The sequence below is a fragment of the Myotis yumanensis genome, unplaced genomic scaffold (genome assembly GCF_028538775.1).
Source record: "Myotis yumanensis isolate MYYU_CA2020_CCGP unplaced genomic scaffold, mMyoYum1.0.hap1 SCAF_4, whole genome shotgun sequence".
Classification (NCBI taxonomy): domain Eukaryota; kingdom Metazoa; phylum Chordata; class Mammalia; order Chiroptera; family Vespertilionidae; genus Myotis; species Myotis yumanensis.
The window spans coordinates 102,447,730-102,465,740 of NW_027223755.1; the positions used below are offsets into that span (position 1 = coordinate 102,447,730).

The window sequence follows — 18,011 nt, forward strand, 5'->3', positions numbered from 1 at the left end:
GAATCAGTGGGGCATTTGCACCTGGTTTTATTTCAGGCCTGCCTGTGGAGTTGCAGCCACAGCGAACGACGTGTGATGTCCTGTGTCACATACCACGTTAGCTCTGGGGTGTTTGCCATCTATTTTTACACACATGCCTTGGTGCATACATTACATTTGTTGATGCTTAAGCAAGACAAAACTCAGAATAGTTAGCATGACCTTCCCTCAGGGGTCACTGAGCACCAGCAAGCCTAGCCCTGTGTGCACTAGAGGCTGCCCTGGGCGTGAAAGCAGGCGCCAGAGCGAGGGAGCGCGTGACTGTGCCACCTGAGGCGCCCTGGGCTGCAGGAAGGGGTGGGGACCCATCCAAAGGGTGGTGATTGCATTTTGTTTCCTGAAAGTGCTGTGCTTTAAAATGCACATAAAGTGACATGTAGCTTCCTGATGTTTTTAGTGAATTTGAGACCCTTTGAAATTGTTTTTGTTGGCGTGATTGCCTAGCAGACAGTTGAGTCAAGGGCACTGAGCAGGTGGGAAGGAAGGAGGGTGGTGAGGTGTCGGTGTGGGGTCTGGGCAGGAGTGCAGAGATCCTGCCGTGGCAACGCCCACAGGGCGCATCTGCAGCCCTGGGGCTGGTCTGCTCCTCCTGGGTCCCGTGTGCTGCGGGGCCAGACCCCGGTGTTGTTGACAGCACGAGAGTATCTTCGACCCAAGTGGGTGGATTGGGTCTGGTCATGGGGTGGACATGCGTTCATTTAATAGGCGTTTCTTGAATGCACCTGCTGTGTACCAGGCACTGAAGCAGGTGCATCTTTCAGAAAACGCCATGTGGAGAAGCTGAGTGTGTGGCTTTAAGGACAGGTGCTCCAGGCCCTCGTTCCCGGACTGGCTGGCCCTGTGTCGAGGAGGGGATTAAGGACTACGGGCCTTCAGGGAGGGGGCCACGCCACACCCCTCTCTTCTGAAGACTCCTGTTTCGATTGGGAGCTTGGTTCTCTATGTTGTGGTGCATCCTCTCTGGGCTGGTCACGGAAATCCATTTCCAATCGAGTCTCCACTTTATGTTATGTTTGTTCCTAGATCTACAAATCCACAAAGTGCAACGACATGCGCCAAACCGGCTACTGCCCTCGGGGTCCTTTCTGTGCCTTCGCACATGTGGAAAGTAAGTACAGACGCCCAGTGGGCTCTGGCTTAGCCGCTGCCGTAAGCCCATCAGGGGAGACAGCGCACAGGCTCATAGACTCTGTTCATCCTAAGCAGGCTCTCAGGATGGGGGAGCAGGTGGGAGCGCCCCACATGCCTTTGGAGTTCCTGGGGTGGGAGCTGTTGCAGGCTGGGCCTTGTGGGGCCCAGAGGGGCCCTGCCTCCAGGTGTTCCGGGCTCCTGAGTACAGTGGCTGGGCACTGGCACAGTTTTTGTGGGTCGGGGCTAGTTTTGAAGGCCAGATGGGCCCATAGAATGTTCCCAAAGGCAGAAATGAGCCTCTGTGACAGGGGTGCACGCAGACCGGCCCTCCCCCTTGGTGTTCCTCGGCTTCCTCCTAAAAGCCTGCAAGTTGGGATCCAGGTGTGTGTATAGTGGCCAGCTCCCGTTTACTTTCTGCTTGTTCTTTGGGTGGGAGGGTGGCTGTTCTTGCTGAAAGTTCACATTGTTTTCTGATGCTCAAATCACTCGCGTCTCACATCGAACACTGGAGGGTCTTGTCGCCCTGACAGCTCCCGGGTGTTTCAGACGCCCTCTCAGAGGCCAGTGCAGGCTCTTTCCCTAATTGCAGGGGATCCTTTAGCCCACAACTCTGCAAAGCCAGCAGCCGCTCACAGCCTGCTCTCCCTTTCCCCAGAGAACCTGGGAATGGCCACCGACTGGGGCTGCCGAGACCTCACGCCCACCAGCAGCTCCACGGCCAGCAGCGGCCCACCTGGAAACGTGAGTGGGTGGCGCCCCGAGGGGGCTGCCTGGGGGGCGGCTGACTCTGTCCTTTGGTTTCTAATCAAATTGTAAGGGGCAGATGGTTGTGTTTCCTGAGTAACACGGTTGAAGACAACCTGCTTTTGGGTTGGCAGCTCCTAGAAGACGCTAGAGGATTGCCGTTTGCCCAGCGCTCGCATGCACGGTCTTGGGCTGACCGTAAAGGAAGGGCCCACAGCCAGCAGGGTCCTCTCAGGGCTGTCTGCCCCCTGGGAGGGGAGGTGCCGGCTGAGGGCGGGCGTGGGCAGGTCCCTGACCGTGAGCACCCCCGGGTCTCAGTCAGGGTGGTCCTAGAGGTTTGCGGGGCAGTGAGAGATGGGGGTCACTTCTGGGAGCTGATGGCCCTCCTGGGTTAGGACCTCCATGTCGCTGAGGACAGAGTACGATGGTGGGGACAGGGTTCAGACCTGGTGTCCCGCCCTCACTGCCAAGGCCGTGGCCTCCTATGTGTGCCCTCACGCCGGGTGTTTTGAGGGGGCAGAGAGGACCCTCTTCCTTAGGCGAGCTTGGTGACGTGGGTGCATGAGCAATTTCATTTGTCCTGTTGGAGTCACCAAGAAAGCGTCTGGCTGCAGACGAGGCTGAATTCCTTCAGTTTGGCAGCGAGCTGGGCTGCTCTTGCAGGCGAGCCCATCCTCCTCCCTGGGTCAGGCCCGCACTGAGGGTCCCCCTGGATCAGGCCTCGCACTGAGGGTCCCCCTGGATCAGGCCCGCACTTAGGGTCCCCCTGGGTCAGGCCTCGCACTGAGGGTCCCCCTGGATCAGGCCTCGCACTGAGGGTCCCCCTGGGTCAGGCCTCGCACTGAGGGTCCCCCTGGGTCAGGCCTCGCACTGAGGGTCCCTCTGGGTCAGGCCTCGCACTTAGGGTCCCCCTGGGTCAGGCCTTGCACTGAGGGTCCCCCTGGGTCAGGCCCACACTTAGGGTCCGGGTTCTGGGAGCCCCTCCAGCACTTAGGAAGGGTAGGAAGGGCTGCACCTGTATTTGCCACCTCACAGGTCTTCGGTTACATTGGGAGAGACTCATATATACAAATTTAATCATTTCAAAGTGAAGAGTGGCATCTTTTTTTTATATGTATATTTTTATTGATTTCAGAGAGGAAGGGATAGGGAGCAATAGAAACATCAGTGATGAGAGAGAATCATTGATTGGCTGGGATCAAACCCGCAACCCCAGCATGTGCCCTGACCAGGAATCCAATCGTGACCTCCTGGTGCATAGGTCGACGCTCAACCACTGGGCCACACCAGCCGGACAACAGTGGCATCTTGTGCATTCACAGGATGCAGCCACCACCTCTCTAGCTGGACTCAGCCCTGTTGTCTTTCCATGACAACTGGTTGTCTTTCCATGAGACAATTCACATGGACCCGAGGGCTGGGAGTGAAAAATGAGGAAGAAGCTAAAATCCTCTAAGAAGTGTTCATTAAAATGATTTGAGCCCAGCCGGTATGGCCAAGTGGTTGAGTGTTGGCCCTTGCACCAAGATGTTACTGGTTCAATTCCCAGTCAGGGCACATGCCGGGTTGCAGACTCGATACCCAGTCTCCCCGCCCTAGCCGGTTTGGCTCGATGGACAGAGTGTCGGCCTATGGACTGAAGGGTACCAGGTTCGATTCCAATCAAGGGCATGTACCTTGGTTGCAGGATCCCCAGCCCGGTGTGCAGGAGGCAACCAATCCATGAGGATTAACAAAAAAAGAACAAAAGAAAGAGGTGGTGTTCTAGAAGGGGAGGGGAGGGGCCACCTGCCCAGGGGTGGGGAGGGAATTGCCCTGAGTCAGTGATGGCGAACCTTTTGAGCTCAGCGTGTCAGCATTTTGAAAAACCCTAACTTAACTCTGGTGCCGTGTCACATATAGAAATTTTTTGATATTTGCAACCATAGTAAAACAAAGACTTATATTTTTGATATTTATTTTATATATTTAAATGACATTTAACAAAGAAAAATCCACCAAAAAAATGAGTTTTCGTGTCACCTCTGACACGCGTGTCATAGATTCGCCATCACTGCCCTAAGTCATTCTTGGCCTCAGGTGTCAGTCTTTCCAAAACTCGCCAGCTCTTGAAGGGGACCCCTGTAGTGAAAGGCTTGTCTGGGGTTTGTCCCCGTTGTGGGTTCAGGGTGCATGGAGCTGACATGCTACCTTCACACAGCCTAGCCTGGAGGTCAAAGGTCAAAGTCCAGGTGTAAGAAATGGAATCCAGGAGGACCGATGCAGAGCTAGCAGATCTGAATGCTTTCTCTATGTTATGAGACTTTAGTACTTGTCAAAGCTTGGGTCTCTGTGTATTTTTATTTTTAATCAACTATGTTTTCTTTTTTCTGTTGCAGGCAAAGTGGAGGGACTCACCTGCTGACGGCAGCCAGAAAGCCAGTGAGCACGACAGTAAGCAGGTACCATTCTCCTGGGATGGGATTTCCCATCATCCTGTGGTCGCGGGACAGCAGGCCTGGGTTATGGCTTCCTAACTTGGTCATGCTCACTCCTGGCACAAAGTGGCCTGGTTAATGTTCACCTGTAATTTAACTACGTATTTAGTTCGTTAGTTTATTGATGAGAGAGATTGTGTGAGACAGAAAGAGCAAGAGCGAGAGCGAGAGCGAGAGAGAGAGAGAGAGAGAGAGAGCGAGAGAGAGAGAGAAACATCAGTTTGTTGTTCCACTTACTTATGCATTCACTCATCTTTTGTTTGTGCCCTGCCTGGGGATCAAACCTGCAACCTGGTATCGGGATGATGCTGTAACCAGCCGAGCTTCCCAGCCAGGGCGTTTAACTGTGTTTTTCATTATCTTCTTAAAGTCGTCTGTTCCACGCGTCCTTTGTTTTAATGTTTAAAAAATTGCATCGTGTAGGCAGACCTTGGAGAAATTCTGGTTTGGCTCCCAGACCGCTGCAATAAAGCGAGTATGTCAGTTAGGTGAGTTGTAATCTTTTTCCTGCTGGAGGGTTTTGCCTTCAGTTTGTTAAAAAAAAAAAAAAGGCAACATCTGCAAAGCACAATAAAACAAGGTCTTCCTGTGCCTTGGAAATAATAAGACCCAAACCTTTAAAAGTTTCCCCCGCAGGGAAGTAAGACAGACCAGTAGCTGCTCTGAATCAGTGCCCTGGGGCCACTGTAACAAAGCACCGCAGACGGAGCTGAAACAGAAGTGAGTCCTGGGGTCAGGGACACGGCCTTCTCCCTGTCTCCTCGCAGCATCTCCCCTGTGCCTGTGGTCTGTCTCCGAATCTCCCCTTTTTATAAAGACACCAGTCACAGTGATGAGGACCCACCCTAATTTTAACTCGATTCCCAGGGCGCTAAAGATCCCGTGTCCAGGTAACGTCACACTCGGGGTTCTGGGGTCAGGACTCCAACATAGGAGGGTCTGGGGACACAGGTCAGCCCAGACAGCATCCAGGATCATGGACTTGGACCTCAGGGACCACCGGTTGGCGACCGCTGCTCCAGGCCACAGCTTATTGTCCCATCCTGAGATGATGGTCAGGATGTTCTTCGGGGTGTTGCTCACTGTTTCCCCTCCTCGGTGAGGCTGAGGGGGAGCTTCCAGCGGAGCCCCCTGTCCTGAGGCTTCAGCAAAGTTGGGACCTTGCTCTCTGTTCTGCCCAGCCCAGCTTTCAGGCTTGTTCAAACCTAGTCTGTCTGGAGAAACCTTTTTTTTTTCTTTTTTTCAAAACCCGTGCCCTAAGGACTCAGAACACTTGTTTTTATCCGTCTCTGTAACCAGCAGAGCTGAAAACATCCGGAAGGCCTGGCGAGGGGGGCAGGCAGCAGGGGCTCACCTCCGGCAGGACTTCACCGGCCGACACTGTCTGGGGGTCTTTAAGTTCCTACCTGACAGCACCTCTCCTTCCCTTCTCCCTGGTCTTCTGGACGCCGGCCCCCCCCTCCCCAGGGCAGGTTTTTCTCCAAATGGCTGTCTGAGCAGCCTCTGTAGTCACGCGTGTTCTCTTCAGAGCTTCCGAAGCAGGCGTTTGAACGCGGCAGAAGGACAGTTGAAAGGAAAAATGCAACTTAGTTATTTTGTGATGGTTTTTCCTTAAGAGATGAAAGTTGACGGGATGTTCATTAAGAACCTGAAACATGACATGTGAGGAATAAGGTGGCCAGTGGGCACATTGCCTGTCTCAGAGCTGCGGGAGGAGGGCCTGAGGAGCCGGAGGGCTGACTCGCCAAGTCGCACGGCGAGGGACCCCCATGCCAGTCAGGGCCCAGCAGCCCCCGGAAAGGGTGGGCGGTCCCAGTGTGTGAGCCGCCCTGGGGGTCGCGCTGCCCCCACCAGCTGCTGTGTCTCACATGGTGGCACCTGCCCCACTCAGGCGCTGAGTAAACTGGCCAAGTTCATCTGCAAGCCAACTCTTGCCTGTGCTCAGAGGCCCCGTCCACTCCGTCCCAAAGCCTGGCTCCAGGGCAGCGAGCGCCAGGGTGGCAGGATTAAAGGGCCAGCTGCAAGGGTCCCTAGGCTAGGTTAGTGTTGCCAGCCTTTCTCCGCCCCCCTCCCCCAAGACCTACTCCCACCCCTCACTCCCTGCCCCCAGATTCCTGCTCAGGTAGAAAGTCTGGAGGGTACGCTGAGGCGGCATAGTGCTCTCGGACAGGCGGCTGCCCTGGGGACCCCTCCCCTGCACATGGGCGCTGGTCTACTACATCCCTGGGCCCCTTCCATCTCCTCTGTGTCAGCTGCAGGTCCATGGGTCCCCACTGTCCCTGTGTTACCAGCCCTGACTGTGGCTCTTGTTTCTGGGGCCTCGGCCATTTGGTGGGAGTGGGGAGCCCCAAGTGCCTCTCTGTCCGGAGTTTTTGTTGATAAACTGAGGTGGTTCAATTCCTGCTTGGTCTGGCCCCTCCCCAATTCCCGTCTTCCTTCCTGGTGGTCTCCTCCTCAGAAGCCTGCTTACCAGGCCGCATGTGATGGAGCACGTGACGCAGAAGAGTTGAGGCACCATCGTGGCCCAGGAGATGATCCGTGTGGGCTGCAGAGGCCGGAGACACTGTCCCCGGTGTGCCCAAGCCCAGGACTCACTCTTGCCCCTCCCGAGAGGCCCAGTGTAAGGCAGCCAGCCCCAGAGCACACCCTGTGCAAGCCCCGTGGTTGGACAGTCATCGTCCTGAGCACCTCGGGGCACTTGTTTCCTTGCTAACATGCACGCTCTTCTAAAAGATGCATCTTTATTGTGGAAAGTATTGCAGATGTCATTCCCTTCCCCCCCATTGATCCCCTCCACCCGCTCCCGTCCCCTCCCAAGCCTTTCCCGCACTATTGTCTGTCCATGGGTTTTGCGTACATACCTATAAGTTCATTGGTTAATTCTTCCTGTCCCCCCTTCTCTCTGAAATACCTCAGCCTGTTGTAACAAGCCCCAAGTCACTCCAAGGTCCACTTGGCCAAGTGTCTCATGTTGGTGGGAGTGGCTCTCCTCCAGCCTGCCGCTCAAAACAGGCAGACGGAAAAGCTTCATGACACTGGGGTTGGTGATGGTTTCTTGGATAGGACACCAAAAGCACAGGCAACAAAAGCGAAAATAGACGTCACACATCATCGAAATTAAAAACTTGTGTGTCCCCTGGCCGGTGTGGCTCAGTTGGTTGTGTCATCCCGTGCACCAAAAGGTCATCGGTTTAATTCCCAGCCCGAGCACATACCCGGATTGCTTGGTCCCCAATAGGGGGCATGTAGGAGGTAGCCAATCGATTTTTCTCTCTCACATGGATGTTTCTCCTTTGCTCTCCCTTCCCCTCTCTCTAAAATCAGTACAAACATGCTGGAAAACAAAAAAACTTTTGTGTCAAAGAACACTGTCAACAGAGGAAAAGGCAGCCCACGGGAATGAGAGAAAACATTCGCAAATCATGTGTCTGATAAGAGGTTAACATCCACAATTTAACAAGAACTCCTACAACTCAACAGCAACAAAACAATCCAACTGAAAAATGGGTCTAGGACTTGAATAGAAATTTCTCCAAAGCAGATATACAAAAAGCTCCTAAGCACATTGAAAGATGCTCAACACCACTGGTCATTGGGGAAATACAATTCACATCTGTTACCAAACTCAAGGGGTTCACCACTTGGGGTACTCTATTTAAAAGCAAGAGGTGAGTCCTGGCCAGTGTGACTCAGTCGGTTGGGCATCCTCCCATGCACCAAAGGGTTGACCAGGTTGTGGGCTCGATCCCCATGAGGGATGTGCAGGAGGCAGCTGATTGATGTTTTGCTCTTACATCAATGTTTCTCTCCCTCTCTCTTCTTTTCTCTCTAAAAATTAATTAAAAATTTTAAAGTAAAATAAAAAGAGGCCCTGGCTGGTGTGGCTCAGTTGGTTGGGCATTGGCCTGGGCACCAAAGAGTTGCTGGTTTGATTCCTGGTCAAGGCATATGTCTGGGGTTGCGGGCTGGTCCCTGGTAGGGGGCGTATAGGATGCAGCTAATCAATGTTATGCTCTTACATTGATGGTTCTCTCTCTCCCCCTCCCTTCCTCTAAAAGTCAATAAAAATAAAAAGACAGGTGAGCCCTGGCAGGGTGGTTCAGTTGGTTGGAGTGTCATCCCATACACCAAAAGGTTGCGGGTTCAATCTCTGGTTGGGGCACGTATGGGAGGCAACAGATTGGTGCTTGTCATATCAATGTTTTTCTCTCTCTTCCCCCTTTTTCTCTAAAAACCAATATCCTCAGGAGAGAATTAAAAAACAAAAAACAAGAAGTGGTTGTCACGAGGTAGTTTTATTTACTTGCAGCAAGTAAAGGACACAGGATTTACATCCAGAGCTCTGCCTCCTCGAAGGGAGGCTTGGCCATTGCTTACCTACATTATTTGGTCAATGACATGTTGATTGCTTCTTTGCAGTTGGTTACTGTCATGTCTTGAGTTCCCCCTTCAGCTTATCCTATTTACTGCTGCATCTGCAAAATACCGTGCTATATTTTAACATTTAGCAAGAAATAACATTTAGAACTGTCCATTGAGATCCTTGTCCTATCTAACACATTGACAATAAGATATGACTTCCATACTCATTAAGATGGCTGACATAAGAAACAAAAACAGACAATAAGAGGTGTTGGTGAAAATGTGGAGAAATTGCAACTTTTATGCATTAGAAAACAGTATGGTAGTACCTTGAAAAATTGAAAATAGAACTACCATATGATGGAGCAATTTCACCTCTGGATATACTGTATACCCCAAAGAATTGAAAGTAGTGTCTCAAAGAGATGTTTGTCTACCCATGTTCATAGCAGCATGATTCAGAATTGCCAAAAGATGGAAGCAACCGAAGTGCCCATCAACAGATGAATGGATAAGCAAACTGTGGTGTATACATACCATGGAATATTATTCAGCCTTAAAAAGGCTACAACTCAGGTGAACCTTGAAGACTGTTAGCTTGGGCCATAACAAAACACCATAGACTGGCTGGCTAAAATAACAAATTCATTTCCTCACAGTTCCGGAGGCTGGAAGTCCAAGATCAATGGGTAGGCAGGTTTCATTTCTCCAAGGCCTCTCTTTTGGATTACAGACTGCCCAAGTCTCGTATGTGCTCACATTCTATTTATCTGTGTGTGCACATCCCTGGTATTTCTTTGTCTTTTTATAAGGATACCAGTCTTACCAGTCCTATCGGATCAGGACCCCACTCTTACTACCTCATTTAACCTTAATCACCTCCTTCACTGCCCTGTCTCCAAACACAGTCATCAGGGGGTTGGGCTTCAACACTGGTGTCTTGGAGGGACATAGACATTCAGTCCATAAAAAAAGATAACTTTGCTAAGTGAAGTGAGCTAGACACGAAGGACCACATATTGTATGATTTCTTGCATAGGAGTTCCCTAGAAGAGTCAGATTCATACAGATAGAAAGTGGAATGGTAGTGTTAGGGGCTGGGGGAGGTAGGGGTAGGGAGTAAGTATTTGATGGGGACAGAGTTTCAGTTTGAAAAGATGGAAAAGTTATGGAGATGGATGGTGGAGATGTTGCTCAACAATGTGAATGTCCTTAGTGCCACTGAATTGTGCACGTAAAAACGGTTAAAGTGGTAAATTTTATGTTAGTGTATTTTACCATAAGAAAGAAGAAAATGAACTGGGCAAAGCTATTATGGGCATGGTTCCCCATCTCGCCATGTGTGTCACACTCCCCTGGTGATGGGGACCCCATGCTTGGCCCATCCTGGTACATGTGTAACTACCATGGCCTCAGTGAGAGGGCCCAACAGGATGTTGTCATCAAATTCCTGGACAAATTGTCCCTGATGTCTTTCATGGGGCATGTCCTCCTGCCGTGTGACTTGATTTGTGTGGGTAAGTGAAGTCACAGTATGTGCCTCAGGCTGGTGACTCCGGGTCAGGCTGTGTGTGGGATTTAATTTGGGGCATCTGCAGTGTCCTCCATGGGTTACAGGGAGGCCTGTGGTCACACCTCCACGGCTGGAGGGACAGAAACACTTGCTTGTGGGTGACCTCAAGGAGCATAGGGGACACAACTCTCCAGACTTCTGCAGTTTGAGTTTTTATTTTTAAACTAGAGGCCTGGTGCACGAAATTCGTGTACTGGGGGGGCTCAGCCCGGCCTGTGCCCTCTCGCAGTCCAGGAGCCTTCAGGGGATGTCTGACTGCCGCTGCACTCGCCAGATGTGAGCCCAGCTTCTGGCTGAGCGGTGCTCCCCCTGTGGGAGCACACTGACCACCAGGGGGAAGCTCCTACATTGAGCGTCTGCCCCCTTGTGGTCAGTGCATGTCATAGCGACCGGTCGTTCTGCCGTTTGGTCGATTTGCATATTAGCCTTTTATTATATAGGATTGTCACTTCAAACATACAGTGGTGATCAGTTCCAGGGTCTCTGCACCTGTGGACCGTGGTCTGCCAAGGGACGCTCTCTTGAGCAAAGCCAGTGGAGGGGGTTGGGAGCCCGTGAACACAGGCCTTGGGGCCAAGTAATATTCACTTTGAAAAACTGTTCTCTGCAGATTTCTGTCTGACAAAATGCATAGTAGCACTCCTTATTATGGAAAACTTCCCTTAGGTGACAAACTGGTAACCCACCTTGTCGTTGGTCTTGTTGTAGCTGCCCCAACCCCAGGTTAACTTCTGTATAATTTTGAGGCAGAACCCAGACATCACATAATTTCACCTCCATATAGCTCTGACTCCCGATGTCCTAGTAACTTCGGAGTCTGCCTTTAAACTCAGTGTGGTCTGGCCAGTGTGGTTAAGTGGTTGAGTGTCGGCCTATAAACCAGGAGGTCATAGGCACATGCCTGTCAGAGCACATGCCTGGGTTGCAGGCTCAATCCCCAGTAGGAGCGTGCAGGAGGCAGCTGATCAATGATTCTCTCACATCATTGATGTTTCTATCTTTCTCTTTCTCCCTCTCTGAAATCAATAAAACTATATTTAAAAATAAATAAAATCAATAAAAAGAAAGAACAATATAAATGAACAAACAAAACAGAAACAGACTCATAGGTACAGAGAACAGACTGATGGTTGCCAGAGGGGAGGGGTTTCGGGATTGGAGACAAAGCTGAAGGGGCAAAGCTGAATGGTCCAATGGGGCACTGGAAATATCAGGGGGAACACTGTGAAGTATACCAGGTGTACCGGTTAAAAATGCGGATTTTTTCAATAGATGGAATTACACATATGTTGATATATATGCGATTTGATATGTATGCTATTTTGTTGTATTGACATCAAGCTTTAAAACTTCATATGTCGTTTTCTGAAGGTGTTAACATCATAGATGTTTTTACACTTAAAAATGTCGAATTTTGTGCCAAAATAAAGAGCATTTGTGGGAAGTTCTAATTCATTACTTTATTTTGAAGAAAAGTGCTGCTGAAAGTAATCATATACTTCGGAAAGCTTATGGTGAACATGCTCCATCTCAAGATACTTGTGAACGCTGGTTTAAATGCTTTAAAAGTGATGATTTTGATGTGAAAGACAAAGAATGTCCAGGTCAACCAAAAAAGTTTGAAGACCAACAATTACAAGATTCGTGTCTAACTCAAAAACAACTTGCAGAAATATTAAACGTTGCTCAGCAAACAATTTCCGAACATTTACAAGCAACGGGAAAGACTTTAAAGGAAGGAAAATGGGTGCCACATCAACCGAACGAAAGACAAATGGAAAACCGAAAGTCATGAGTTAAATGTTGCTTCAGCGGCATGAAAGAAAGTCTTTTTGCATCGAATTGTGACTGGCAATGAAAAGTGGATTTATTTTGAGAATCCCAAATGCACAAAGTCATGGATTGATTCAGGTCAACTATCAACATCCACTTCAAGGCCAAATCGCTTCGGAAAGAAGACAATGCTCTGCGTTTGGGGGGATCAGGAAGGTGAGGTGTACTACTATTATGAGCTTCTAAAACCAGGTGAAACCGTTAATACTGATCGCTACCAACAACAAATAATCAACTTGAACCACACTTTGATCATAAAACGACCAGAATGTGCCAGAAGACACAGCAAGTAATTTTGCTTCATGATAACACACCTTCACACACTTCAAAACCAGTTAAAGACACGTTAAAAGATCTTGCCTGGGAAGTATTAACCCACCCGCCGTATTCACCAGACCTTGCTCCTTCAGATGACCACTTGTTCCGACCAATGGCACATGCACTTTCTGAGCAGCACTTCAAAACGTACAAAGAAGTGGAAAATTGGGTCTCTGAATGGTTTGCCTCAAAATAAGAAAAGTTCTATTGGGACGGTATCCACAGATTACCTGAAAGATAAGGGAAATGTGTAGCTAGCGATGGAATTACTTTGAATAAAGCACTTTTGATGTTTCTCTTGAAATGATCGTGTTTTCTTTGATTATAAAATCCGCATTACTAACCGGTACACCTAGTATGATTGTCTAACCAATATGTTATACACCTAAAAATAATACAAATAATATTGAATGTACAGTAAACTGTAATATAAAAATAAATTTTTTAAAATAAAATGAAATAATAAATGCAGTGTGGGCTGGCTCCCAGCTCTGTCCGGGGCATTTTCACTGTAGGCTTTTCTTGTGCACAGCGCCCTGCACATTCGAGGCTCTTCATCCAAGCCTGGGCCAGCTCTCTGTGTTTCATCTGTTGTCTATCATATAAAGATAACGTGAATGTCCCCATTTTTTATTTTTCTTCGGTAATGAGGTTATGGGACCATGTCATCAGTTTTCAGAAGAGGGCTGGTTCTCAGCTACTTTGTCTGTGGGTGGTTTGTTTTCTAGTGTTGAATGCCTCCTTTTGAAAACCGCTTTCTGCAGAGTAGTTCATTACATGAGACTTCCTAGATCAGTGGTCGGCAAACTGCAGCTGGCGAGCCACATGCGGCTCTTTGGCCCCTTGAGTGTGGCTCTTCCACAAAACACCACGTGCCAGTGCGATTGAAGCTTCGTAGCCCATGCGCAGAAGTAGGCATTTTGTGGAAGAGCCACACTCAAGGGTCCAAAGAGCCGCCTGTGGCTCGAGAGCCGCAGTTTGCCGACCACTGTACTAGATACATTTGTTCCTGTCCCTGGGCGATTGGCAGCTAGTGATTCTGCTTGTCTAGGTCATTGTAAATAAGTAGACATTTAGGGGTCAAGTCCACTTGCATTACTTTTTGCCTTGGGGGTGGAGTTAGCCAGTGCTTCTGTGTGCCCGGGGCTGCACTAAGGGCATGCTGCTTTAGTTGGTGCAGGTGCGTCTGCTCATCTTGTTTGTGTCTCTGCACAGAACCACCTGGCGGTGTTTACAGTGGTTCACCCGCTTGCTCCCAGCGTGAGCTCCAGCGTGGCGTCCAGCCTGGTGTCCAGTGCTGGTTCCAGCGGCTCCTCCCCCACTGCTCTGCCCATTCTCTCGGCCCGTGCCCACCCACTGGACCCCACTGGCAGTGCCCTCGAGTCCATCCCAGGTAAGCCCAAGACTCTGGTTTCCCTGACTTCTCTTAGCACTTACCTTGTAGCATTTGGGGAATAAGGTGGAAAACCCACCTGTGATTTTGGTCATCTGTCACTTTGGCTGTCTGGCACATGGTCGTGGAAACCTGCCTCACCAGCAGCCCGGGCTGGGGCTGCAGATCTGATGAGGAGCCCTCGGGTGGGGCAGCTGCATAGGCCTCAGGGCAAGGCAGAGAATGGGAGGCTCTAGGGAAATTGAAGAGGGAGTTGGGGGGACGGCGAGGGCACTGGAAGGTGGGGGCTATGACGAAGGTGGAAGGGAGTAAGGATGAGTGCAGAAGGCAGTGGGCACGACTGCCGACTATAGTGGTTCCCTAGCTGCTAGGAGTCAGTGAGGGTTTGTGGACTGATGAGCCCTGTGATTGGAGCCAGGCTGGGAGAACCTGCCTGACGACCTGGATGGAGGCCTGGGGCTCAGGTGGGGACTGTGGTGAAAATGTAGGGAGGAGCAAGATGGACTGACAGCTAAGAGGGTGGTGGTGGGCTGTGCCTGTCCCCTTGGCCCCCTCAGGCCACATCGGAGTGGTGGGGCACCTGGGACCGGCGGAGGGTGCTCTGCATTGCTCAGCTGACCCTCGCACACATCTCTGTCCTGGTACCGGGAGGTTCAGGGAAGGCCTTCTGTTTGTGGAAGTTCCAAACTCTCTGTCCCAGAATTGGCTGGGAAGGTGTGGCTGTTGGCCAGGAGTCGGCTGCTGCTCCGATAAGAGTCCCAGCCTGGGCAGCACAAAATTTTATTGTTATGGATAAGCACAAACAATTCTTAAAGGAAAGCTTCTTTTCCCCAATATAAAGGTAGTAATAGTAAAATTTGAGCATAAGAGCAAATTAATTAGGAAAATGGAATTCCTGCCCCTGAATAGGTGAGGCTTCGCTCACCTGAGCGAAATACAGAACCAGGTGCATCTATACTTTGAAAGTGGACAGGTTTGACTTAAGATTGGAGTTACATATTTCTGTAATTTTTGCAGTCATTATCTAACACCTAAGGGGTGTCCTCAGCCTGTTTTAGTATGTCATTGACCATCTTGCTGTGTATACTTTCATTGACTTAAATATTTCTTGAACTAACTACCAGGAGGTAAAGAGGTGAATTTTTGTTCAGGATCAACATTGCCTCCATTTACAGATAATACATTTCTGTTGCTGTTGTTAAAATAATGAGCTTCTATCAGTGTGATCCTCACGTCTTCTATGCTCACCCTCCTGAGATCACATGTAAGATTATGGCCTAATACTGCCCCAGTTATGGAAGTAACTGCCCTCTGGCCCCAGGAGGGCCGTCGCTGGGCAGTGTTTCTACTGCTGAGAACTCCCACCACCGACGTGCTTTGGGGCTAACAGGTGTAGACTGGATGTTTCCTCCTGGGGTACAGTTTCATTCAGGTTATATCATTACAAATGCACTGAATCAAAATTCATTTTAAAAGTATTCATTTATTCATTTAGCGTAAACTAAAAAATAGGTGTGGTTTCCAGACTATTCTTTATTTAATGGATTTTGTGGAATCATCTCGGGTCATTTGACAGATTTCATTTCCTTTGCCTTTCACTTTATATGAACAGGTTTCAGATTAAAACATTGCCCTAGCAGGTTTGGCTCAGTGGATAGAGTGTCAGCCCATGGACTGAAGGGCCCCGGGTTCGATTCCAGGTCAAGGACACATACCTGGGTTTCAGGCTCCATCCTGCCCGAAGCAGGAGGCAACCAGTCAATGTGTCTTTCTCACATCCATATTTCTCTCTCTCTAAAAATCAATGGAAAAATATCCTCTGGTAAGGATTAACATCGTCATCATCATCATCAATGGTGACCATTAAGTCCTGCAGTTGTGAGTGTTGATCTATGAACCAGGAGGTTATGCTTCAATTATGAGTCAGGGCACATGCCCTGGTTTCGGCTAGATCCCCAGTGGGGGACATGGAAAAGGCAGCCAGTCAATAATTCTCTCTCATTGATGTTCCTATTGTCCCTCCCTCTTTGAAATTAATAAAAAAATATATATTTAAAAATAGTGACCATCAACCCTAGCCGGTTTGACTCAGTGGATAGAGCGTCTGCCTGTGGACCCAAGGATCCGGGGTTGGATTCTGGTCAAGGGCATGTACCTTGGTTGCAGGCTCCTCCCCTCCCCAGGCCCTGGTCTTGGCTCCTGTAGGAGGCAACCAATCTTTCTCTCACATGATGTTTCTCCCCGTCTTTCCCTCTCTCTTCCACTCTCCCTAAAAACCAATGGAAAAAATATCCTCAGGTGAGGATTAAAATAAATAAAATTTAAAAACAGTGACCATTAAAATAGTAACCAGAGGAGCTCATTGCTGGAAGCGCCCAGCGGCAAAGAGCAGCGAGAGCCATGATTCCCAGCACCCGGGGTCGCCGTGGGGCGGGGCCGGGGCGGGGCCGGGGACAGAGCGGCGCCCTCTAAGGTTTGCGTAATCGGGGCGGGGCGCGCCGAAGGCCTGCGTCACTCGTGGGCGGGGCCGGGGCGGGGCGCGCCGAAGGCCTACGTCACTTGTGGGCGGGACAGGCGCGCGGTGGGCGGGCCGCGGGCCGTATTTGAATCCGCGGTGGCGGTGGCAGCAGTGGAGCGGACCGTGAGTCAGCATCCGCAGCCCGGTGTCCTCCGGGAGCGGGTCGTCGTTAGGCGAAGCTACGGAGCGCACCGTGCGCCCCTCTCAGGTGAGGTGCGCCCCCTCCGCGCGCCAACACCCCAGGTGAGGTGCGTCTCCCCACCTCTCCTCCGCGCACCTTGCCCCTCAGGTGTGCCTGCCCTCCCCTCCCGATGCTTGCTCTGGTCCTCGGTGCCCGCGCCCGGTGGGAGAGCAGGGGTGGGCACCCGCTTTCCTAGGGGCTGCGGCGTGAGGGGAAGGCGATCTGCCCGCCTGAGGAGCTGCTCTGCAGAGGCGCCCGCGGGTCCCTGCGTGGGCGCTCGCCGCCAGGCTGCTCGGCGGAGCCTTCATCACCTAGCGGAGGTGGGCGTCTTGCTCCCGGGAGAGGACGGTTTCCCGTCTCATCCGCGAATCGCCGCCCGCGCCTACCCTGTCGGAAAGGGAGACCCGCGAGTAGCAGGTGTGCCGGGTGCTTGTCTGTCTTGTAGTTGGGGGCGGAAGGCGCGGACCGGGTGGGTGCGGGGAGCTCCCCCGGCCGCGGGTCCCCCAGTTTGGCCTTTGATTCTGTGCACGGTATGCGTTGTCCCCGTGAGTCCCCTGACCCTGGGACCGCAGCGCCTCTCCAATGTGCTGTGTCACGTCAGGAACGGGGCTCTGCCAGAGCCATTACTCAGCAGCTTTCAGCTAATTTCTCATTACCATCGGGAAGGTCCCTGGATCTTGGCAAGGCCGGTTCTGGGCACAATTTATGTATGTAGGTGGGTTCATCTGCATTTTGAGTGTGGAGGCCTTTTTACTAGTCAGTTCTTCCTTTATTTTGGGAGACCGGGTCTGCGCTCAGGGAGCAGCAAGGTGTGGTAGGATGAAAGTACTGCTGGTGAGAAAGTGGGCCAGGACACATCCTGGGAGCCTGGTCTGCCTTGTAAGCTGAAAGCAGGCTGTGGTTTGCCAGGCTTGGCCCCTCTGATGCCCCTCTGCACCCGAGGAGGCAGCAGGGGTGCACTTAGGTGCCGAGTCATGGGGTGGGGTTGGGGGAGCATCGGGAAATAAATCGCTTTCAGGAGAGCAAAGGCTCCAGCAGTCGAGTTTGCCTCCCCTTTTGTGCCTGTGTTATTCAAGCAGTGCTTCTGGAACTCTGTTGGCTTCGAGGCTGACCTTCTCTAACCTGATCCTAGGACTGCAGGTGCTGAGGGCTGAGTCCATGTTTTCAGGCCCAACTAACCCGCATGTTCAGAGCCCTAGGCTGAGCAGATATGCCAGATCAGCTCATGAAGGGTGCATGTGGGCTTCCATTCTTCTGGCTGCAGCACCGGGAGCCTGGAGAGATGGAGGAGGCAGGGCAGAGTGAAAGGGTTGGGTGGGGGGTGGGGGTCAGTGCTCTTAGAAGATGAGTCCGCACATCTGTCAGCACTGGTTCGGGTGCACTCATACAGTCTCTAGGCTGACGTGCAGGAATGGAGCAGGGGGAGATTCTGAGAGGGTTTT

The 18,011-nt window shown here is 51.0% G+C and overlaps 1 protein-coding gene across 6 annotated transcripts in view; it reads left to right on the top strand.

Annotated features, from left to right (window-relative positions):
• The window catches only part of UNKL (unk like zinc finger), a 54,799-nt gene that overhangs the window by 25,715 nt on the left and 11,073 nt on the right, over positions 1-18,011 (top strand). For 3 of the 6 annotated variants that reach the window (XM_070413336.1, XM_070413330.1, XM_070413332.1), the window contains exons 7-10: positions 1,063-1,147; positions 1,826-1,911; positions 4,293-4,355; positions 13,693-13,870. In XM_070413336.1, the coding sequence (XP_070269437.1) occupies positions 1,063-1,147; positions 1,826-1,911; positions 4,293-4,355; positions 13,693-13,870 (412 nt within the window). The other 3 variants (XM_070413334.1, XM_070413335.1, XM_070413333.1) reach the window with 3 other exon arrangements.